Source organism: Grus americana, chromosome Z (genome assembly GCF_028858705.1).
Source record: "Grus americana isolate bGruAme1 chromosome Z, bGruAme1.mat, whole genome shotgun sequence".
NCBI classification, from domain to species: domain Eukaryota; kingdom Metazoa; phylum Chordata; class Aves; order Gruiformes; family Gruidae; genus Grus; species Grus americana.
Window position 1 is genome coordinate 20,358,135 of NC_072891.1, and position 25,329 is coordinate 20,383,463.

The following is a 25,329-nucleotide window of genomic DNA, read 5'->3' on the forward strand; positions in this document are numbered from 1 at the left end:
ATGGAACATGGAGGCCATAATCAAATTGAAGTACCTGCACTCAACAGGATTTGTACCTAAATTAAGCACTGAATCTATAATAAATAAGTACAAGAGCTTAATGTGAATGAGCCAATGATGCTTGATATCCTGCATCTTTTGTCCTTTCCTTTTGGTGTTCAAGTACTTCTGTATCAAATAACTATGGAGCATTTAGCAACACACTACAGTTGGGGAACTGTAAATTTGTAAAATTTGTTGGGAAGAAGAGGAAGTTTGTTGGAAAGTAAAAAAAACAAAACAAACAAACCACAAAAAACCTCAAACAAACCAAAACCAGGTTTAATTGGTGAAATACGCTGCTGAGAACGTTGAGGGAATGTAGCCATCAAGTTACATACAGTGATGACTACCGAGACATTCAGGGAAGTATTTTATGGGAGAGGTCAGACTCAGTTCCTAAAAAGCAGATGTGTTGGCCAGTGCTAATGGTGTCAGCACTGCAAGATATGCTGTCAGGCAGTGAAAAGGGTGCAGATATACCCTAGAGAATTAGGAAACTAAGCTGTGGAAGATAAGAGTATACACAGGGAAAACAACGAGGATGGGGCAAATACGTCTCTCTAATGCAGAACAGATGATGGATGTATTCTACAACTCTGATTTAAAGGCACAAAAAATTTCACAAGAAAAAAAGAGAGGCTCTGAAATGATAATTATATTCTTCAGATAATATTCCAAACCTGTATGATCTTGTATTTCATACAAAACAAAGGACATTTATACAAGTCAGTGTGCTTTACACAGTTTGAAGAGCCTAATTCAAACAATGGATTTACGTCATTACTACAAAAATTCACATAATTTCCCAGAGAAGCATGGTAGATTATCTAGGTTACGCTTTTCATTGTCTTTCTGATGAAAATACGAACTCTTACCCTGCAATGTAATTATCTTTACCAACTCAACTCCTAACTTCAGAAATATTGCATCACTCCAACTTTTTTCCTCTTTTACTTACTTTGGAATTTAGCATTCCTCAGAGTCCTCTTTCAATTTTTCTACATTTGTTGATTATTTTAATACACTGAAATGCTGTACAAAGAGGAGTTTTTACTCTCTCTTCAACCACAAAAGATGACATTCCACTAGCATCTGGCAACTTAATTATTGCATGTTTTGGGTTAAGACTCAGTCTCACAGACGGTAGGTGAAGGAAGGTTTCTGTATGCTTATGCATGTACACCCTCTTAGTGAACAAGAAGTTAAAAAGAACCCCCTACAACAAAACCCTTCCCAGATTCTTCCAGCTTCTGTTAGGAAGTATCTAAAACTTAAATTATTTTAGTCCACAATATCGAAGAGTGGTACCTTGGTCTCTGCTCACATCCAAAATGTCTAGAGTAATGTAGTGGAAGAGCACAGTGAGAGAACACTAAAGTAAGACCCTGCAAGGGAGTCTTGAACATTGTGTCCAACATGCATCGATAAAACCACATGCAACTCCTGACAAGACAACTTCACAGCACACAATAGCCCAGTTAACAGAGTTGAAGTGAGGTCAAGCCTGGAATTCTAATTTTAATTGTCTTATTCTATTTTTTTTTCCCTTTTGACTTTTTTCATTGTAAGATCACAAATAACTTGTGTACATATTGGTTCTGAATAAAACACTGAGACATGAGTTTATTGTTTCTCTTAGTTGGAATTTCCTAGAGGAAAAATATTGCCAAAACAATTTAATAGCATATTCAAAATTAAGCATGCATTTTGACCCAAATTACTATAAATTAACCTAAAAAAAGGGAAAGACAATAATTTCTCCCTTTTCCAGGGAAATAACTGCAACAAACAAGTATTTCAAAAAGTCACTGAACAATACTGTGAAAGCATGTTTGTTAATAAAGGTAAGGACAGTTCCTCTGGAAGAAAGAGGAGCTCTAAGGCCTGAGTCTAAAAGCTGTGTGTTTTGAGAAGTGTGCTGTAAAAAGTTAAAACATTTGAGCTTCATTAATCTTTGATGTACGTTCAACAAAACCAGAACTACGTCACTCAAATCTGAACCATTTCATTTCTCATAAAATTGTGTTTTTAGAGGAGCAAGACAGGTTTCCTGTCAAGCGCTTAAAAGATGTGTTTTGAATTTGTTTCAAAGGTGCAGCTTTTCTCAAAAAGATCATATTGAAGACTGTTCGTTCTCATGCATGACAGTGTTGCTCAAGGCTGTTGCCAAATGTCACAGTACCACTTGTGACAGCCACAGGGAGAAGGGGGAGTTTTCACAATAGGAATTGTGCAATCAGATTAGCCAGTCCAAGGAGGATTATAAAGATGTGAATGATCAATGCTGGCCACGTCAGCTGCCCAGCACGATGCAGGGAGATCACGTAGATGAGGGACGGATACACAAACACAAAGGCCAGACCACATGTTGCTCCAGAGTATCTGAAGAAAGGGAGGGAGAGGGGAAGAAGAAAAGAAAAGGAAAAAAAAAAAAAAGAAAAAAAGAATGCTTTGTGTTAACTCTTATTTCTTCTTGTCATTTTTCCCCCTCAAACCAATGAGCAGTCTGGCTGAACAATGACTATCTGCAGTCACCGTTCATCAATTTCTGTTCCTTGCTGTCCTTTACCTCCTTCACTGGCATTTAATTATCCCCCTCTGCATTGCTCAGCCCCCTGCCTCCCTGTACCTGAACTCTGACATGCCTTTGATGTTTCAGTCACATCCCCAAATGCTTCTGGGGACCGACTCCCGTGCAACAGAAAAAGACTGGACAGTGCATCCTTTGTTAGGCAGCCTTTACTGTCAGAACTGCAAATCTCATTGCACCCCAGCCATCTGAGGACAGATGTTAAAGCATGTTAAGCATAGAAATGATCCTGAATCTGCAACTTTTATTTTAATTTATTTAAGGAGCTCCTAGCAAATCATTCCCCAGACCTGAAAAGATCAACATGCCCTCCTGGTAACATGATCAACCGCAGCAAGTGAAACATTTAACTGCTCTTTTTCTAAACACTCCCTGCTTACCAAAACCTTCTCATTATTTTCCCCTACTGTGAGTTTCCACCTACTAAGCTATACTGCAGCCAAATGTGCATTATTAACTAACAGCATATTTTATTTCAAATATTTGAACATTCCTTTTAGACAGAGAAAACATCATAATACATGAAACCAGCAAATACTTAATTTAGACTATATATAGACAATTTATCAGCTGGAAATTCACTGTTCAAAATGTTTGGTTACTATGCACAGTATGAACACATTAGCAGAGTTCAGGATCAGTTTGCAAACAGAGAAATGTATGGCAAGATATTTATTTGGAATTAATAACTACATCACCTCTATTACTGGAATACAAAAATTTTCACTAAAAGGAGAGGTAATAAAAAAAGGAAATGGAAAAAACCTCAAAGATCAGCCACTGAACACAAGTAAGTTATTCTGCTACTCCAGTCAGACCCAAGCCTGTCATTCTGGTTTTATAATTGCAGATTTCTGTATTTTTAAACACTTCCCTCTCCTGGTTGCTGTAGGAAAGATGCAAACTATGAATAAATGACAATGATTACAAATATGGTGTTGTAAAATGTAGAAAATAAAACTCATGAGATTATTTCCTCTACTCTTTCTCAATTAGAGAAATTCTAGGTGTTTGTTAACATGGTAAATTTAAGATATAATTTAGAAGGACAACTTTTATGTCACTTTTCCCTTTGAAGTTACTTCCTTTCTTTTATTTTCATCATGGACTTTCAAAATGGCTTCAAATGGTCTTAACACAAAACAAAAACTTGAGAGAAGCCACACAATAACCAAGCAACTTTTTTACTGCCACCATATGCTTTCATGTGTATAGTTAGAAGGTCCTCAGATACAGCTCCAATGAATCTTGGGGAATCATCCCAATCACCTTGGATACAGAGGCACAATTACAGATAGTGGCTTGTCAGAACTTTAAAAGAGCTGGTTGTTTATACCTCTAAATCATTATTTACAACTTAAAAAGGTATAAGCCTCACAAAATATAAAGATACAATTACCTGCACTCATACCGTTCCTTTTTAATATCAAGAGGTAAACATGCAGCAACATCACAGGCAAGTTCACTGTGCAAGTAACACTCACCTTATGATACCTCCTATATTTGGATAAAATCTTGCCATTGCTACTCCAGCTCCTACAATTGCTATGTTCAAGATGAGCACGTGGAAAACACTACAGGGAAGTGAGGAAAGAGTGTTAAAATCTATGCTGTATTTATTACAAAATACCACCATTATTCGTCATTTACATTAACATTTAACTGGTACATGGATGGTGTTTCCATTTGCACAACTCAGTCTATTCAAGCTAATTATTTCACAGCAAAAGTAACATCTACTGAATATTCAGAGTGCCAAACTCTAAATACCTAGTGTTTTGACTCAAAATATTCTTAAGGAGTAAGTATGTGTAACTTGGCAGTTGTTCTGAAAAACACCACACGTGGTACTCAGCACTCAAGTATTTCAGATGGGTATTCAAATACCAAAGAAACAATACTGTATAACTTAATTCCCATAAGAAAGAATTAGCTTGTTCAGAGAATGATCTGAATTGCTCAAAGTGAACTAATGGAAACCAGAAGAAAGGAAAAGACACATCGAGTGGAAAACATTACATAGAATAGTAGGGGGGGGAATTACACCTTAGAACTAATGCATTTTGATAGAGGACAAACAAGTAGAATGTTGGACATCATTTAATATATAACCTGTGTACTGTTTATGCTGGAATTTTTTTTTTTAATTTGTTTTTACAAATAATTTCCTGTTGCTTTCCTCTCTGCATAGAGGATGAAAAAAATGGAGATTTTCTGTTCTGCAAAAGCAACTTTTACTGCATCAGACAAACTCAGTTTAGTTATCCACAGAGCTGAGAGTCAGGGAGAGTATCACTTTTCTTTAGAGAATATGAAATGTTGGCATATTTTAACATAAGGTAAAGTCAGGAAATATAATAAAAAACTGCGATATTTTGGTCATGCAGCTGTTTCTATGAAAGGAAAAAAGAATTCACACACAGGAGACATACATACACTTACAGGTTTTGTTTATCTTCTGGAGGATTTGATTCCTTAAAATAAACAAAATCTGAAAGCCAATGCTATTTTTTTCTGTACTGTAGAAAGTATCTGTATTATGGAAGATGTCACTAACTAACAAGCTTTTTAAAGGGGACTACTTCCATGGCTGAAAGGCTGGCTGACAGTTTCCAAGTTAGGAAGAAAGATTAGACCTGTAGAGTAGTCTCATTACAGTTTAGGGGAACGGAGGTACTTTAAACACAAAGGACTAATTTAAGATATGGATTATTTCTAATGTTCACTCTTAAAAATTAATTTCAAAAAGACAGGAATAATATCTTTAATTTTGTACATGGCATTTTAACAGTGGTACAAGAGGTGCACCTCAGAGACTGAAGATAGCAGAGGAAATACAGCAGCTGAAACATTAACAAAAACATAATTGGATATAAACCTGGTAAAATTCCAAGAATAAAAATAAAATCCCAAGAATCAGACTTATTAGGGACAGAAGTATCAAACACTTACTGCTTCTCTAACCTGTTAAGGAAAGCCAATTAACTAAACTGTTCACAAAAAAAGCGTTTGTCATTAAAAATTATTTCCTCTCTCCTCACACATACGGCAGATTGCAAATCTTACTGTCAGATAGCACAACTGAAGCCAAAAGCTTATGAATACAGAAAACGATGGCACTTCTTCCATTCTTTTTTTGCTGAGATTAATTTTTTAGCAGGAGGGATTCAAAAGAGTGCAGGTTTTGCAAATCTGGGTCAGTTCAAAATATTTTAGTAGAAAACCTGAAAAAATCTTAAGTATTTCATTCTGACAGCCTTTAAAACAGAAGTGATTTTGTAGTTCAAAGTTGTTGATTTTTAAAAAATTAATTCTAGCTTCTTATAACTTCAAAGCAGTGCATATGTGTGTTTGGTGTGAAGTGAAACATTTTTCAACTTCTTGGTCTGGGAAAAAATGATTGGGTTGGGGGGGTGGGAATATGTTTTGGCTCAATTGAAAACAATGGTCTCAAAATGCTGAAGCCTCCAAAACAATTCAGTACTTGCAGAGTAGTGCTCTGCAGTTTTAATTGTTACAATTAAGCAGGATTGTCAAGAACAATACCAAAATCAAAAAGTCTGAAATTGATTTAAGTCCTTCTGTTTTAATTTCTCCCTTGAACATCGTTGTTCCTTTTTCTAGGTTTTTGAAACAGCCCAAGTTGTAACCATATTACTGGACAACAGATGTTTAACCTGCAAACCCTTTCTTTTACCTACGCAGATAATGATAGTTCATCTCAGCTCCAAGATAGGAAAAAGCCTCATTCTTAATGAAGAGAAAGGCATTATCATTTAGAAATCAACTATCATTGTCAGTAAAGAAGAATCTGATATCTAGGGCTACTAGTAGCTGTATAATTTGAGATAGTACTTTTCATAAGCCTCTAAGCTTCATGGCTAAGCACCTGCCTGCCGATGGAAAGTGGTGAATGAATTCCTTCTTTTGCTTTGCTTGCATGCATGGCTTTTGCTTTACCTATTAAACTGTCTTTATCTCAACCCACCAGTTTTGTCACTTTCACTCTTTTGATTCTCTCCCCCATCCCACGGAGGGGAGTGAGCAAGCGGCTGCGTGGGGCTGAGCTGCCGGCTGGGGTAAGACCTCGACGCCCATGCCAGGGCTGGACTGTCCAGTCAGGCTGCCTGATTAGGGTTGCTGCTCTGAGGCACTGGTCTGATTGCCTCAAGGAGGCTGTAATTCACAAAAGAGGCACACCCACAGCAATCCAAGTGTGGCACATGGAGCTCCGTCTTTTCTGTCCTCAGTCTCAATGTTCTCAGTGGAGCAGATGAAGACTCTAGCTCTTTTCTATGAAAGGAATCACTGCTCACCTGCAAAATCCCACAATTGCACAAAAACGATAGTAGAGAGGAGGGAAACAAAAAAAAAAAAAAATCAAGCTTTTCCCTAAGTCTTCCTGCCGCCCCCCCTCCATAGCAAGGTTTACCTTTCAGATTGACAGAGTTGAGAAACAACCTGGTATACCAGAAGATCATTAGAGGGCTTGCTCTGTCAAGCCCTGTGAAAGTGGTAGTCACAGTTAAGCCACTGAACAACAGTGACCACATATATCTAACGAATTTCAGCATCCTCCAAGTAAGAATCATATTGAAAACTGTGAAACCAAACCCTAGGGCAGAGGACTGAAACTGATCTTAAATCCCCTCAGTTCAGACGCAAGGAAATTAGAAGTGCTGGACTCAGCATGGAGTCACAGGGTGAACACACACAATAAGGGAAACAGGAAAGCAAGGAAAAAAGCAAAACAGGATCATTTAAATAAGTTTTGAAAGGTGACTGTATCTAAAAATGCATCTTCTTCCTGGAAATCTCACTCAAGTGACATCGGTCAAAAGACTATGAATCATAGCAGTTAAGAAGCAAGACAGAAGTTAGGTAAAGAGCAGATAACTAACTACACATGCAAACAGCAGAAACGTATTTCATTGCATCAGAAGACACACATCTGTGGGAGAACTGGCAGGTCTGCTGGGCTACCATGGAGTAAAGGGAGGACAATCTTTAAGGAAAGCCAAGTGGTTTCTGTCCATCAGCTTATTTAACCTCTCAGAACAGAAAAGATGTTAAAGTTTTAAAAACTGATCAGATGACTGTACAAAGCATTTTATGCACAGCATAGAATTAATCAAGGGAATCCTCTGTTCACAAATATCACTGTAGCCAAAAGCCAGTAACAATAATTAAAAAATTAACTTTCTGTACAGTTAAGAAGATCCAGTCACATAAGAAACACCACATAAACCACATGCCTCTGGCCCTAAGTCACCTGTTAGAGGACACCATTGCAAACTTACTTAAAAGAAAGTAATTTCCCAACACACGACATTTTAGCCTGCCCTTACAACAACACAGAGAGATGAGAATGAACAGTTCCTTGGGTTTTGTCCCAGTACATCACCTTCTATGTTGTAGTATGCACACTAGCATACATTTTGCAAAATGAAAGAAGGAATTAGGATACCTTCTCTTGTCTCTAAATCTTTAGTAGGAAGCACAGAAAGGCTGAAGGCTTTGTCATGACACATGTCAGATGACTACTGTGCCCAGCATGTCTACACATGTATCTGTTTTTAAGATGGACAGAGACACAGGTGACTGATACTGGTACATAAGAGGAAGAAAAATCTCCCTTCTTACAAGCAGAGGGGCTTTTGCTCTCCTCCTGACTGGAGGAGGACATAGGATGCTACTCGTTTCCTCTATGCTTCAGACAAGCAAGATGCCACTGTTCAGTTGACCCCTGACGTGAAACCCGGGAGAAGAAAAAGTTATGTATCATCTGTTTAACCTTTTAAGTTTGGAGAAGGTGAGCTGCTTCATCATGCAGGACTGCTGGTCAGTAGGATACACTATGGCTAAGCACAGTAAAGCATTCTTAAGAAAAATAGCACTGCAAAGTATCTAGAAAGTGTAGGACAAAAGACATGAGGATCAGTCTTCAGACAAGAAAAGCTCCCCTGAAGTTGAGTAGATGGTTCCTCATTATAATCCAGTTATAATCCATGGCCTACAAGCAAAAGCCAGGATACGAAACAGGATGTTGCTTTTGGTAGAAACTGCCTTGGATTAGACTAATTGTCAAGACTAAGAACTACAAACCAGCAAACTAATACCTTGGTGTTTCATCATATCCAGTGACAGATAAATAGTAGGGGGAAAAAAAAAAAAGGAGTTAAAGCAAAGAATCAAATTGACCTGAGCAACAGTCACTGCTAGGAAATAAAAATTACCTGCCAGCCCTGTAAGCATGTATGTGATCAAGTTATTCAATCAACAGGCAGCTTTAAGATGCATCCATCTGAAATTCTAAGTGCTCCAGCTAATAACTTAATGGCTATCTGTTAACTCTATCCACAGCAGCAGCAGGTATCGACATCTACAAACAATTGCTCATATGAAGAAGCCTGGCTTTTACTGTCAGAGAGCTTCCAGTTCATGTGAAACTTGCAGCACATCCATCCATATGGAACAACCCAGGGCTTAAAAATGAAGACAGGAAAATTTACAATGGGGACTTGGATCAAAAGAGGAGGTGTTGGGGTTTTTTTGGAGGTTGGTTTGTTTGTTTTTGTAAAAAAAGAAATAACTGGACAATTATAGCTAGAAGGTAAATTTATAACATTCTTTCAGCTTCAAAGTAAACTTAATATAGGAAGGATGCACCTATGGAAATACATGTGATTTAGCACATTGAATCACAGGGTTAAATGAGGCTAGGTTGCCAAAAGAGATCCTCACATGCACAATCAATACAAATTCAGCACACTAGCCAATGTGCTGTATAAAGAGATGGATGGATATACCATCAGTGCACACTCCTAAACCCCACTTGCACAGCCTGAAAATAAAAATAGGAAAAGGCAGAACATTCATGAAAACATACAGAATCAGTCCTAAAACCCCAAAGTCTTAAACTGTGAAGTTTGGGGTTTTTTATATTCTTCTTAAAGAACATCACAGAACCCCAATTTCTGTTCTGCTCTTTCTCTCCTACTTCATCCTTTTCATTCATTATTTACACAGAAATTTTCTGCAGTCAAGTGACCAAGAACATTTTCCTCCACATATACACCTTATGCACATATCTAAGAGCTAAAGCTTGAGTCTCTGGCAGGTCAGTCCTCTTACTGCCTGAGAACCATTGGCCCTGGACATTGAAGATTTCGCTAAAAGAAGCCAAGTATATACACTACTAGTAGAGTGCTCATTTTCCTACGCAAAAGCCATGGAACATGTTTCTAGCTAGGTTCAGGGTGGATCAACAGGCTCCCCAGTGAGACATCATCAGTTTGTCAATAAGAGCTACTTCTTTGTATTTGCAAAATGTTTCCCCATAAAAGCAGCTCTGGGAAAAACCCAGAATACTGAAATTCCTCCTAGAAAGATGATATAGGCACAGTGTTAATAAAGGACCTTCATCCCCTTTAGCTACTGGTGAGAACCAGTCATCAAAAGACATATTTCACAACTGGGCTTCTTATTATCCTCCCAGACATAGGTTCTGTGCTTGCTACCAGTTTTCAGTTAGTCCCCATTGTACAGAAAAACTAAAGGCTGACCTTGCCAGTTGTAAATGCACAGAAGCCAGAGCTTAGAGGTTAGTTGAGTGATCTTTGTGCTGTATTTGAGATACCTGGGATACTAGAGAGGCAGACACAGCCAGTCAGCCAGAATGTACTATCTTGTAAGTGGGATTGATCTAAGTGGCTTCCTAGAAGCGACTTTTGACTTCTCAGAAACTTTAAATACCTCCCTATAAGGAGTCTTAAAACAAAAAAAAAAAAAGTGAGTGAAGCTACCCACAGGACATCCTGGAGACAAGAACCAAGCAAGTATTTGCATCATCACATCGTCATATCATGAAGGCTTAAAACAGCAAGCTGAAATTAACTTGAGAAGAGACTGGTATGAAGCTGTAGGTTCTAGGAGAGGGCATGAGGGAAATAAAAACCATTCTGGTCAGGGAGTAACTGGAGGGAGGAGATAAGAAGAGTCACATCCACATAATATAAAGGACATGACTATTTCCCAGTGGCCGTGAAATCCATGTTTAGCACTTAAATCAATGGCCTTGTTTCCAACAGTAACTTGCAGCAGTTCCTAAAAATCTCCTCTACGTTGAATTGCGTACAATTTAGCATCAAAAAAAGTAGGCGCTTATTTCACTGGCTAATTTTAGGCATCCAATTTCTAGACCTTCTCATACCTATTTTAGTACCCAGAAGAAACCTGACACTTGGAACGTCTTCCCAGACCTGTATGCTACTGCTGATGCCAGGGAGAAAACACACATTTCTTCTTGGGACATTTTTTTCCTTTCCTGCATCTACAGTAATTCACAATATAAAATAAGAAACTTGGATATAAATGTCAAATTCTCAGCTGTGACAAATTCAGACAATACTCCAAATATAAATGTCCTAGGTTTTATTTAAAAAAAAAAACAAAACTAAAATTGAAATTTGGATCAGCTCTTCCCTGGAGTTCAGACAGTGTAGAAGTGCAGGGGTGTGGCTCATCTCTGAAATTAGCAAGTGAAAAGCTATTTATATAAGCACAGCAGCAGCCTCCATAACACAGCTAACAGCTCTGTTTAAAAACAGATGGATGATTACTAATTACACCCAATAAAACACATATGGCACCCTGAAAGGTTAATATTCAGAGTGTATGTCCTTCACAGCTTAAAGACTACTTGATGAAATGTTTCTGGACTCAACAAATTATTTTCTCTGTACAAATTTTCTTTTGTCATATAAAGGCGTAACACAAAGGAACTGTGTTGACAAAATTCCTCTGTTTATTGACAAAATGAAGAGCTAAAACAAAAGAACCGCCCCATTCTGCTCTGCCAAGCTGTAGCAGTCCTGATCTGCAGGCAAGAGTTTATTTTGCATGCCTATTTACCCCTGACTCTACAAACACTGTGATATTAGCTTTTGAAATGTACCTAATGCAGCAAAGGAAATCCCTGAAAGCTCAGCCAAATTTCTGACAACAGAAGGCCAGTTAAGCAAAGTGTGCCAAGATCTTGTCAAGGAGTAGACTTCCTACCTTGGATAAGCATTTCCAAAAAACTGTCTTAACAGCTGAACTCGTGCCAGATAGCCCAACAGTGGGTATACAGTCATCATCTGGAACAGCAGGAATATTCTTGCAACAAAAGACATGATGTCATCACTGGGAAAGTTATCTAGAAAATTCTAAACATAGGAATAATGTTACACTTATCAATGGCAGCTCGATTACATGTATCTCCTGATTTTTAATAGCTGTGTACATGAAAGAAAGGGATAAAAGTCAAGCAACTACAATTGCTAAATGAACTCCATAACATGAAATACCCTCTCCCTCTTCTACAATTGCCTTGCCACCAAATACTAACTAATTTTTGAATATTACAGAACTGATGTCAGCTTTCATGTTAGCATTAAAGATGGAATTATTTTCTAATCTTCTGAACATCCTCAAATAATCAAGGCTGTGGAAGGGCCACCTGATTTTTAGGCAGATGGATTCATATGCTCCTATTACCTATCATATCATATCTACATGTTAAAATCAGTTATTTAATCAGCAAAACTGGATCATATACAAATGATGAAGGGATCATATACTACAAGTGGGAACATCTGAAAAAGTAGTATAAGACTTAAGTATCACAGAAATATGCAAACAGCTTTGTAAGTACTTACGATAACTACAGGAAATAAATGTGAAGAAAGCCACTTATCTATTATTTAACTGTGGATTTCACCCCAGGAAGTTACTTCAAATGGTTCAAAAATCATTTCATGGTTAACAATGGTACCAGTTCTAACTAACCGACAGTCAGAGCAAGCCTTTAAATGCTGCTTTATTGCTAAATATTATGCAAGAGACATAGAACACCTGGCGTAAAATGGATCACCAATTGATAACTCCTATCTTTGAAGTAATTTAGGGTGTGGAAATCAGCTTTGCTTATAAGCAGGTAAGAGTTTAATAGCCTTCACAGGGTGTTTCATGTGGTGCTATTATCTGAAGAACTCTGCTGGCAAGGCTCACCATAGCGTTGGACTCCAAACGTACCCATAGTGAGGACTCCTATCTAAATGAGTTTGCATTCTTGTTAGATTTCTTTCTTGGAGTACCTGAAACCAGTCCCAATGAGTGGGATTGGTCACTGCACACACAACTAAACATAAATATAATACTTTTCAGGATTAAAGAAGCTACAGAAATTAAAGCCTCAACTGTTCACATGTTCATTTTGGTTTTCTTGCTCACTTTCACAGACTATTTATTAAATGTTCATTTTTTATAGAACTACTGGCAACCAGGCATGAATATGAATGAGATAACACAAGCATGACTCATCTGCTTGTGGTAGTGCCCATGAGGTATTAGCCAACTGACCAGAGTCAAGGACAGATGCGTCTACCAGAATGAGTCATGAAGCAAGAAGCACCAGCATTTCTTTTTTTAATACATATTTATTAAAAGATCAAGGACGAATATATACTGCAGTAAAATATCTCACCTGTTCAATACATTCTTTGGATAGTGGTGGAGAAGGAAAAGATGCAAAAATTATCACTCCAACATATAGATATGTTAATCCCACCAGGAAGTATGCAATAGAGAGGTCTCTCACCTGAGGAAAAATAAAATTTTATTTTGGTCAGCACTGACACACTAAAACAGGCAAAATAAAAACCTCATGAGGTTTCTATTGCATTTATTACTGTTATTTTTTGTATTTATTACTGGTTTATATTTATTACTATTACTTTTACATTTTTGCTTTTACTTTCTATTACTTTAACGGGGACTTCAAATCTGGTCCTGGATCAGATCAGAAAGCCACAAGAAGATACGCCAAAGCGGAGCTAGACAAGTATTATTTATCCATCTACATATAGAAAAGGCACCAAGAAACAGATATGCCAATAGATGTAGCATGTTATTGCTGGATGCATAGACATACAGTAGTTATCCAAATAAACAAGAAATCCCCCTCTACTTTCTTACATTCACCTACATTCTACTAAGAGCCTTGGGACACAGAGACAGCTGTTGAAAACAAAGAGCCCATCAATGCCATATGTTAAATCTCTTGTGAGGACTAAAATCTTGCAATTAAAGATATCAGCCTACCCAACTGCAGATATAATGTGAAGGACATTTATTAAGTAGCTGCTCTGAAATCTAAGAGGATGATACACACTGGCTCCAAACCAGAAACTAATACATCAGATTTCTGTATGAATGGTGTGATAATGGAAGACATAGCTAATACACCATTAAATAAAAAATACAAATAAACCACAAACAAAACAGAAAGGCATAGGTAGGTACAGAGGTATATATGTCCTTTAGCTTTAGCATTGTATTTTATAATGACTCTTTCATTTTAAATTGTCTATCCACTTTATTACTGGATTTCTGTAAACACCCCAGGTAAGTGAACTAAGTAACAATCAAAGATTTTTAGGAGAGCACGCTAGTTTATGGTCATAAATCCATATTTAACTATATTACATATACCTGAGCATGGATTTAAACCTTGACTTCAATGTTTACTTCTGACAAGTTCGACTATATTTATAAAGTATCTAATATATAAAAAGATTGTCAACTACACAAAAATAACTGAAAGTTTTTTTACCATTTAATATTGGAAAATAAGCAGCAAATCTGTTCAAGCACTTTATGAAATTGCAGAATCCACATATGCATCAGAGTGACCTCACAGCAACGTACTTAGTGGATTATTCTTCTACATCAACTGTTTTTTTGGGGGGAATAAATTGGGAAACCATTTATTTCTAGTTGTATTGGGTTTGCGTGGCAAGATTTTGGTAGCAGGGGGCTACAGGGGTGGCTTCTGTGAGAAGTTGCTAGAAGCTTCCCCTGTGTCTGACAGAGCCAATGCCAGCCGGCTCCAAGATGGACCCGCCGCTGGCCAAGGCTGAGCCCATCAGTGACGGTGGTCATGCCTCTGGGGTAACACAGTTGAGAAAGAAAAAATACCTAGTGGGACCTTTTGCAGCCAGAGTCAGAAGATGTAAGAAACTCTGCAGACACCAAGGTCAGTGCAGAAGGAGGGGGAGGAGGTGCTCCAGGCACCGGAGCAGAGATTCCCCTGCAGCCCGTGGAGAAGACCATGGTGAGGCAGCATGTCCCCCTGCAGCCCATGGAGGGTGATGCTGGAGCAGATATCCACCTGTTATCAGATATCAGAAAACAGATGTCAGTCTGTTTCTGAAGGTCTGCACCCCATGGAAGGGACCCACACTGGAGCAGGTCATGAAGAATTGCAGCCCATGGGAAGGGCTCACGTCAAAGAAGTTGGTGAAGGACTGTCTCCTGTGGGAGAGACCCTACGCTGGAGCAGGGGCAGAGTGTGAGGAGTCCTCCCCCTGAGGAGGAAGGAGCGGCAGAGACAATGTGTGATGAACTGACCACAACCCCCATTCCCCATCCCCTTGTGCTGCTGAGGGAAGGAGGTATAAAATGGGGAGTAAGGTTAAGCCCAGGAAGAAGGGAGGGGTGGGGGGAGGTGTTTTAAGATTTGCTTTTATTTCTCATTGCTCTACTCTGTTTTCCTTGGTAAGAAATTGGATTAATTTTTTCTAAGTTGAGTCTGTTTTGCCCCTGACAGTAACTGGTGAGTGATCTCTTCCTGTCCTTATCTCAATCCACGAGCCTTTTGTTGTATTTTCTCTCCTCTCTCCAGTTGAGAAGGAGTGATAGAGTGGCTTTGGTGGGCACCTGGCCTCCAGGCCAGGGTCAACCCACCACACTAGTTATTAACTAATTATATACTGTATAAGCTTATACTACATATTACAAAACACTCATTACCTTATAGCAAACCATTTGTCCAGCTGCTGCTAATAATCACCTTCTTAAAGGATTACTAGTAGTGCTTCAATATATGACCCTATTTTGCTGTGACGAAGAAGCAAGTCTTATTAGCTCAGGCAAAGCACCAAATTATCAGGACTATATGGCTTCCAGACCAGGATCATAATCATGGCCGCCAGCCAGCTCACTGAGGGTGGGCAAGGCTTGCTCACATCTGTGCATGGAAATGTTTCCTTAAGTGTTTCTTCAAACTGTCTCGGTGACAAAAGAAGTATATCCTGTACCTTTCTGAGGTCTTCCAAGGGCAAGGTGGTTCCTGAGAAAAGTATAAAATGGTAGATTACGAGTTTCAAGAAGGAAGCCAGTTTTTAGTGAGGGAACTGGAATCTCCTGCTCATTTTGCCAGTGCTTTTGGGGTAGAAGATTGATGCCTTTTTCCCATCAGCCTGCCAATGACATTTCTCATCAGACAACAATATGCCGTTAACATATACCCCAGGGTGGCCCTCATGCCCCTGTCAACTGCATACTTCCAGCTGCAACCTCTTCCTCCTGTTGATCAGTTACATGCAGCTGGAAGATGCTTCTCCAGTCTTCACTCTCCTCGTACTGGTCACTGAGTAAGGACTATCAACCTCCATCAGAGGCTGAGCAAGAGCATTTTCTTTAAATTACTCCCAGAATTTCTCCTCAGTGAGATGAGAAGCTGTGCAGATTTTTATATAACAGCTGCATCTTCAAAAGCACCAGTACCCATCCTAAAAGGTGATTTTAGGAATACTAAATCTGAGCATCCAGATTTCTTATGGATATTTATGAGTAACTTCCATTAACTGCAGGAGCCAGAGACTAACCAGGGTAAGGTAGTTTTGCAGAGAGACATGGACTCTCATCTCTTGAAGACAGGACTTGGACAATTTTTCAAAATGCACCCAAGACCTTCTTAAGGCACATCATCTGACAAAGCCTGCTTTCACTTGCTTTAAATGTGGTATTTTAGGTGTATTCCTAATGCATAAAGACAACATAGTAACTCACAGTTGCCTAATATAAGCTCTAGAACCAACTGTAAAACTATTTTTATTGTGACAAGTACTTGCAGTTGCAGGCAATCTGAAATGAAATTCTTACTGCTTCATTTGGACTACACTTGATTAAGGGTAGATAGCTGGTGTGCTATTACCTCTGATTATACTAACCAGTTCACGTTTCTACAGTTCTTAAAGCTGTATGCTTTAATGTGTACTGAAACTAAGTGCTGAGATAATTTTGATAATGTATTTTTACAGCATGTAACACAATAGACTTGTCTTCAGGTGCTGTCACCATACAAAGAATACCCAGATTTTGATTTCCATAAGCAACAAGAAAAAAAATAAAGACAACTCGAAAACCTGAATTTATTTCTCAGACATCTGTCAGCTCCCTTGCAAATATCTGCGTCTGCATATAAGATCTTTGTTCAAGAGTGTGTGTTTGTATATATAACAGGAACATCTTTTGATTACTGTTCATTACTCTTCAGGAGACCTGGGTTCACTCCCCAAAGACCTTGACTACATATACTGTTTAGACAGCATAATTCCAGATAAAACCACAGGACACATGGAGAGAGATAAAAGGATTAATTTTAACTAACAGAGCAATAATCACATTTATCTATTTCAAATTTTATATTAAGACATTTATATTCAGAATGGACATCATTGTGGTGGAAGTTGCCTAAACAAAAGAATACAGTAATCCCCGCACCTAGAGTTTATAATCTAAAATTCAAATGTAGAAAAAATGGTTGAAAGGAGGAAGTATTTGGGGGATCAGAATGGAAGGGAAGTATCAAAGATAACATGCAGGTCACAGTCTAAGGATCACAGCTTGCCACCTGCCAAACCCTTGTCAAGTACACCTGAACTAACAGGCAGATTTTGAGGTGGAACTTGGAGAACATATGGTAGTTGCAGTTACTGATGACCAGCTTTTCTGGTCAGATGCACAGAACAAAGTGTTAAAAGTGCCCCTGGAAGAAGAGAAAATTGGGTGATTGTGGCTGGCAGCAGCAGCAGAATGAAGACAGAAATCAGCCTCCTAACAAGAAGATGAGTCTGATAAATTGGGTGGAGCTAACAAAGAAAACTCTGAAAGGACAAGACTTTCTATCACACTCATAACTAGCACCCAGGTGCAGGCTGGACCTGTGGCACAGGACTGGATGCAGCACATTGAAGGTTCTGTGGCTCTACAGATGTTTCCTATGTGATGCTGAAAAGAACAGGCAACTTTAAGGCCTTGTTTTCCCTATTGCATTCCATGGAGAAAATAGTTAATTTTTTCTTTAATACCACAGTGAAAGCTAGTTTGTAGAGTTGTTTCTTGGATGGAGAAGCCTATATCAGTGTTTAGTAATTATTATCACATTACATGAAGTACCTTTTGATTGTCTAATTTCAGATCGGTCACTTCTCAAGAGAGATGCTGCCTCTGTAATATCTCAATAGGACTCTGATCTGTATCATAAAAACAGACTTCACCTGTTCAAGCATCAAGGGCAAGTAATAACATTTAACAGGATGACAAAAAAGTGTTTCACCACGATGCATTATGCTGTGCATAATTTTGCCTGGAAAGAGAAACCAATGGTAGGGCAGCATCAATGGAAGCTCACTCTATTTACAGGGGATAAACAGCGTTTCAATATTGCAGAAAATAAGAACCATCCACAGCTCCATGCCTTCTGCAGTTGCCACCTAGACAAAACGCAGCTCCCAGCCTTTCTCCCAGGTAGGTACACAAACAATTGTTAGCAGACAGCACTAGTATATTCATGCCTGTAGATCATGCTCTGGGCTTGTGCAGTGTCTGTACAGTTCCTCAGGGACCCCATCACGGATGTGAATCAGAAAAAAAAGCCGAAACAAATCACCTTTTTGTGGCTGGGTTAGTTTTCTACACAATCAGTTTCCAAAACAGTTGATTGTACAGTTGATTTATCACTTACGCTGATAAATGCAAGAGGGCAGCAGTGGGAGGTGGGAACAGGGAGCTCAGCTTTGAAGTGCAGACTAAGAACCCTGCTCACAGGCTTCTCCAGGCTGTGCTGCTGACATTTGGCTTACTCCAGTGCATCGCTTTTCTCACACCCACACCACTGTACTGGAATAGCAGCCAGAGGAATCCTCCCTTCATGTGTGTTTTAGCTTTGGGCAGTGATACACACCTGTGACCAGAATGGAAACTGCTATTTTTTGGATTTTTGACTCCATAAAAGGAATGTTATTGTTTCTCTTACTTTTTTTCCACCTCCCTGAAGAATTGTTCTTATGACCAGTAATTTCAGAAAGTTTGGTTCAAAACTAAAACAGTACTTTTCTAGCTTGCCAAGTTCTGTGCCTTTTCACAGAACTCTGAAGGAAATGACATGTTAACAGGTCGAGCCATAAAACAGTGAAGTCTCCATTAGACTCCTCATGAGATACTGACAGAAGAAAGCATCTTGTGGCTGTAAATACATAGGAAAAAATACCCTCAACACCTTGACTTATGACAGAAGTTGAGACCCCTATACATATGTAAACCTCCGACTTAGTCCTGCAGCTTAGTGAAATAATCACAAACCAGCTAGCTCTTCAAGAGCACCAATGCTTCATTAACATTTGCAAAGCACCTGGAGTCCTAGGTGAAAGGCTCTTGTACAGCTACAAACAGGGAAGGAACTCTCTAGCCAAATAAAACTAGAAGAACTATGCACGGATTCAGTTTCCCATTACAAACCTTTCCTGCCATATTTAAAGGTGCTCCTCCCTAGAATGTGAGTCCAGTCAAGGGCTTGCTAGGGCTGACTTGGAAATTCAACTTAAGCTCCAGGGAGGACATTCAGAAAAGCTGGTTCAAATGTAGACAGCAGTTTCTTTCTCCTTAACATAGGAAAAGCAAGCTGCAGAAGATTCCTGGTGCTGCTCCTTGCAGCTGATTGCTTGCTCGGATGTAAACGGAGGGGGGAAAACCACAGGAAAATTCTTGAAGGTGGCAGGAGGCATCAGGTCGCCTCGGCATACAGAACTGATTGCTTGAGGGACCCTGTGTTTAGAATTTGAAAGCCACAGCTAAAGAGAAATCTTGATTTTTCCACATTGTAAGATTTTCTTAAGAAAACTGAGAAGAAACTTTCTTAATTTTCTTTCTCCAGAGCTCTATTAACCCTTCTTTAGTTTTTAAACTATTGTCAGAAATGCCCATAAACCCCAGCAAGCTTTCCTGGAGGAGAATTCCTGACTCCTTTGCAGAGGTGGCCTTGGTTCACAGGGACAAAAAAGTAACTACACAGATTACTAAAGCAAAAGGTCATCTCACTGCACTGGCACATAATCTGCACTTCACCTCTCAATAACTGAATCAGATATATTTTATCTGATGTGTTGTGTAGGTAACTGGCTCTAGGTGGCCTTGCTTGAGCAGGGGAGTTTGACAAGATGACATCCAGAAGTCCCTTCGAACCTCAACCATTCTGGGATTCTGGGATTCTGTACCAGTGTTTCATATTTTAAAATCTTTGTATGTTGTAGTTACTTTTACAGCTAAGATTTTAATGAAGCTGGACAAGAATCCTGGAAAGTAGGAAGAAAAAATTAAATAATCAGGTTACAGTAAAACTGTACTCTAGGACTCTAACACTGTATCACGTGTACTCCATTTGTATTTTATAATGGGAAGAAATAAAGAAAGAATGCAGTTCCATCTGGATGAGCAGTACATAACTTTTTCAAGGGCAAAGGACCGGTTCAAGGGCTATATATCACAGAAGTTCCCAATCCGGGCTTCAACTTTGAGGATTTCCTAAACAGCGTCAGGTTTCCCTATGAACCTTGACTTGGATTGTGACCCAAAACTACTGAAGCAACTTTGAGAAAAGGTATTATCTAGACGCAGTGTTATCGTTCAGGACTCTGCTAAAATCAGTCCTGTGCCCAAAATTCTCCAGCATTTTTCATTCTAAAATTGGTCGGTTTTTCTATAGTCTTCCAACACTGTTAAGCCTTCTGCCTCTTGTGTGTAATTTGGCCATTTGATACCAGCCTGCTCACAAATAAATCTGGGATGCTTCTCAAGGTTTTAATTTGAATAAATTTGTAATGCATCTGTTATTCATTGGTAGCCAGTGAAAACTATGTATAACTGGTTTGTTATCAGATCACAAGAGCAAGTTACATTTCCTGAAGGTATTACAGTCCCTGGATCGATTTTAAGAGGAGCAGACAGGAAAATAATAGTGTCACCCGGCAATCTAGATAAAAATCAGCACAATCTTGTGAAATTACTTACGTTTTTTTCTTGGTTCCTATTGTTTTGAAGAAGTGTGATGACACAATTGTGGATGAAGAAGGCAAGTGTCAGAACCCCTGTGAGCTGAGGGAACAGAATTCTAAACTCTAAGGGAGGAAAAAAAGTGTTAATAACTTACTTCTTTGAAACAAACAGTGCCAAAATGCAGAGGACATACAATGCTGTGGAGTCTACTGGCAGAAGCATGAACCTCCATGTTGAAATGGGACAAAGCATCTTATCTTTGACCATAGCCAATGCAGGTATTTAATCAGGAAATACAAAGTGCATGAAGATGGTTACTATATAACACACTCTGAAGCAAAGTTTCTTGAAACACCCCACCTATCAAAGATTATTAGGTTAATCTAGGATTTACACATACAAGCTTTTCTGCTTCTCAACAGTTAAACTGGAAAACATTTTTGAGGCAGGAATTTATTGCCACGAGGCTGTATATCTATTGGTCCCTGAACAGGGAGATGGGGGGAAGGAATCCATTTGCTCTGTGAGCTTTGTTTGTTGTTAAGAAGTCACTTATGCTACCAGAGGAAAAATGACATCTGTAGATGTTTAAGAGCTTCTTCCAAACCAAGACATAGAGAAAGACAGAGCAACTTCCTGTCTTAGAATACACCTTTACAGCATCTATGAAAAATTTATTTATGTTTTTGTCTCCATGGGAACAGCATTGCTCTGCTTCTTTTAATACTTGAAGGATTACGTTCACAAGGTTGTATTTCGGGAAGCGCTGCGACTGGTCTAGGAATTCATCAATGTGTAACATCATTAAAGCACCATCTTTGTTTGTATTATATAAGGATATATGTACTCTTCAGAGCGTTAACAGCAATTAGAGAACCGTGAGCTAGCTCACCTTCTGGAAAGCATCCAGCAATATAGCAAAACACTCATCAGATCAAACCACAGAGAGCTCCACGCAAACATGTTTAAACCAGATTTCTCTGAAGTGCTGTGAAGTCAGCGAGGTAAACATACCCCAGGCAATTAATGAAGGCTCATCCAGGTTGAGAGAATATGCCTTCCCTAGGGCTGGATTCTCTGTATCTTCAGCACCTAACCTACAGCTTGAGAGTGCAAGCGACTTTTGGGCTTGTTTTCCCTCCACTACTTTAATCTCAATAATAAAAATCAAACTGACAGATTCAGAATCTCTTTCAGCACTGCATTTCTCTTATCGCTACAATCAGTTGTAGCTGGATTTATATGCATTAGCTCCATGCTTTGTCTATCTCCTAGGAGTACTAGCTGCATTGCCAAAATAATTGAACTACTGGATGCTCCACTTCTTAGTGACCTGCAGCACACATCTCGTACTATAACTCATTTTACACTAGGACTGCTTAATAGATCTTGGACTTGAAGTTCAAGATGCTTAAAACCTGATTTCTTAGACTTAGGCTGGTTTCCAGTTTACATGGGTTTGTTGGTCAACCATAGTTTGGGTGAATTTTCTCCTGCACCCTCAGGAGTCTGTAGATATGAGGCCATGTGAGCATTTGAAGACTGTCTGCTGGGGCAGTTCAGCTTAAAACCATGTTTCCATGCACGCAATGGAGCAAGACCAAACATTGTGGTCTATCTACTGACTGAGCAGCGCATGCTTGAGTATCATTTCTACTTACAGATAGCATTAAGAATAACGCCATAAAACAGGTCATATCCTGGTTTCAGCTGGGACAGAGTCCATTTTCTTCCTAGTAGCTGGTATAGCACTGTGTTTTGGATTTAGTATGAAAATAATGTTGATAACGCACTGATGTTTAGTTGTTGCTAAGCAGTGTTTACAATTAAGTGAAGGGCTTCTCAGCGTCCCAGGTCGTGCCAGCGAGCAGACATGAGCCTTCCGCAGGAGGGGTGCAAGAGTCTGGGAGGGGGCACAGCCAGGACAGCTGACCCAAACTGGCCAAAGGGATATTCCATTCCATATGACATCATGCTCAGTATAGAAGCTGGGGGGAGTTGGCCAGGGAGTGCCATGGCCCGGGTGAGCAATTGTGCTGTGCATCACTTGTTTTGTATATTTTTTTTTTATATTTTTATATTATTATTTTCCTTTTCTGTCCTATAATCTGTTTTTCTCTCAACCGATGAATTTTACTATGTTTTCTGATTCTCTCCCCTATCCCACAGGGCAGGGGAGGGGAATGAGTGAACTGCTGTGTGGTTGTTTTAGCTGCCAGCCAGGTTACATCACAACAGGTCATTAATGCAGATGCTAATCATCCAATGCTTTCAAATCCAAATTTTTTACACTGGACACAAAAGTAGTTTGTTAGTCCAAAAATTCTGCCTAAAAGTAAATGCAGTGATGGAGGAAAAGAGATAGCATAGATAGCACTATTTCAGAACTACCTACATCCATCTATAAGTTTGTACTTATGCTGCAGTAGTCAGGAGGATTCTTAAGGAATTACAATGATAATCCAGCTTGTCCTCAAAGCATCTGCTTTGGTCTTGCACAGTCTCACACTCAGCAAAAATCACCTGGCTAGACTCAGCCAGAAAGGATAATACTTTTTTTTTTCTTGGTGACATGGCCAAGCTGAAGAAACAGTTTTACACAGCCTTTCACTTGTTTCTTGTCATTCAGATCTTGAAATAGGGTTCTGAATGCCTGGCTGAGATGAGGAAGGAATGACTTCAGCAGTTATAGAAAAATGAACAAACAGATTTGATGATAGCTAGGGGCTGGTATGCAGAGAAGGGGAATACTGGGTTTTCAGCAGACCTCTTTGCCAAACATACATGGAATACCCTAGCTAAGATGTTTATTCTGCTTATTATTGTGCCAGATCAATTTCAGTTCAACTAGAGCTGAATCAACCCAAAGGGAGTGATAGAAGAACACAAAGAATAAGTAGCTGCAAGATCAGCACAACTGTGATGTAAACACACTTAAATCAGTGGAATTTCCTATCAGTAGCTTTACTCAAGTAACTACTATCTGTAGTTTACTCATTGAGTTGTTACTCTTGTTGCCACAATGTGTTACCACAATTCCACAAACTGGACCAGATTCTACCAGAAACATGCAACAACTCCGGTGTTTCTTTTTTTTTTTCATTTCTATCTTCCTACAGTAATTCAAAACCCACGCCAATGTTTTAAGGTATCCTTGTTTTGTTCTCCAGTTCTACATAATTGGACCTAACAATAGTTTGCAACCCATGTGTAAAACTACTAGTACAGTGCTTATTGTGACCAGGAAACTAAAAATGCACAAACCCACAAAAGAAACCCTAAGGAGGTGCATCTCTGAATTTTGCCTTAAGTGAATGAGTAACTTCTAAAGAAGGACAAAATACTCTTGTTTCTGAGAACAGGAGTAGTAATAAAATTCAATAGCACAGGACATAGCTCCTTGGAGCTAAGTGGTCATACAACTTTGCCTGTTGTAAAGGATGAGGAAAAAAACAGCTAAGACCTAACCCCAGATCTCTCATTCCAAGTCTCCTAAAACAAGAAACTGATCTCTTTAGACTATCTGTTCATGCAGAAAAATTTTCCTGTTCAGTACAGGAAAATCACACTTGTAAATTATGGTGAATGAGCTATTTCATTTAAGCAAGACAGTGTGTGGAGAATTTACAGCCCCTTTACCATTCAGTCTGTCTACAGTTTGTCATTTGTAACTGCTACTGAAATAGGCATATTCTGAAAATGGTGCAGCTAGAACTTCTTATAATATAGGTGAAACAGGACTATGACAAGCTCCCTGCCACATGATATATGTTGGTGATACCTCTGATCGGCACTCCTCCTCTTCTTCACAGTGTTGATACTGTCTGCTAATTAAGGAACATCACTGGAAAAAGGATTCCTTGTCATTTTGTCACAAGGGATCCTTCCTGAGCCTCTACATGCAACCTCAGACAGCATTTCCTCACTTTACTTACCTCACACAGATGTTACAAGGTAAATGAGAAAGTCATTCATGAATTGCTTTAAAAAAAAAATCTTAAACCCATCATATATACGCTTCATTACTGCATTTTAACTATCTTACCTGGTACAAAAAAATCATTCTCTGTAAACCAGTTGTATTCTAAGTGGATTCCCAGATGAGCAGCCTTTACGGTAACCAGAAAAACTAAGTAGACAACTGAAACTGTACCTAGAAAAGACAAGAGCCAGACAAACACCATGAGGCAGTAGAAGTATTTGTGCTGTGTTTTATTCTTGCTCCATCCAACTAGTTACGAGTAGCCCAAACACTTAGGGTTGGTATTCATTCTTAGGAATACAAGCTAGGTCTAAATTTTCTTTTTCTTTATTTCTTTCATAGGTCAGAGAGAAGGAATAACGCACCTGCACCCAATGCAAGCTTTCAGTATATTTAATATTCTCCAGATGCTGCACTAATGACAGTGGAAGAAGCACCCTGCAACCCTGGTGCTCAGCAGGTGGGGAGGTCTCAAGGCAGTAACAGATGGGTTCCAACTCAAGCTGTCAGGATTTTAATCTAACATGAGACAAAGTCGGCCACAGTACTGCAGCTA

General features: G+C 39.0%; 1 protein-coding gene across 6 annotated transcripts in view; it reads right to left on the bottom strand.

Moving 5' to 3' along the window:
* Nucleotides 1–1,643: 1,643 nt before the first annotated feature.
* Nucleotides 1,644–25,329, bottom strand: part of SLC38A9 (solute carrier family 38 member 9) — a 50,108-nt gene continuing 26,422 nt past the window's right edge. For all 6 annotated transcript variants that reach the window (XM_054810372.1, XM_054810370.1, XM_054810371.1 and 3 more), the window contains 6 exons: nt 24,837–24,944; nt 20,807–20,913; nt 13,161–13,274; nt 11,693–11,841; nt 4,117–4,206; nt 1,644–2,424 (listed from right to left, as the gene is read on the bottom strand). In XM_054810372.1, coding sequence (XP_054666347.1) covers nt 2,259–2,424; nt 4,117–4,206; nt 11,693–11,841; nt 13,161–13,274; nt 20,807–20,913; nt 24,837–24,944 — 734 coding nt within the window. In that variant the 3' untranslated portion in view covers nt 1,644–2,258. The remainder of the gene's footprint in view (nt 2,425–4,116; nt 4,207–11,692; nt 11,842–13,160; nt 13,275–20,806; nt 20,914–24,836; nt 24,945–25,329) is intronic.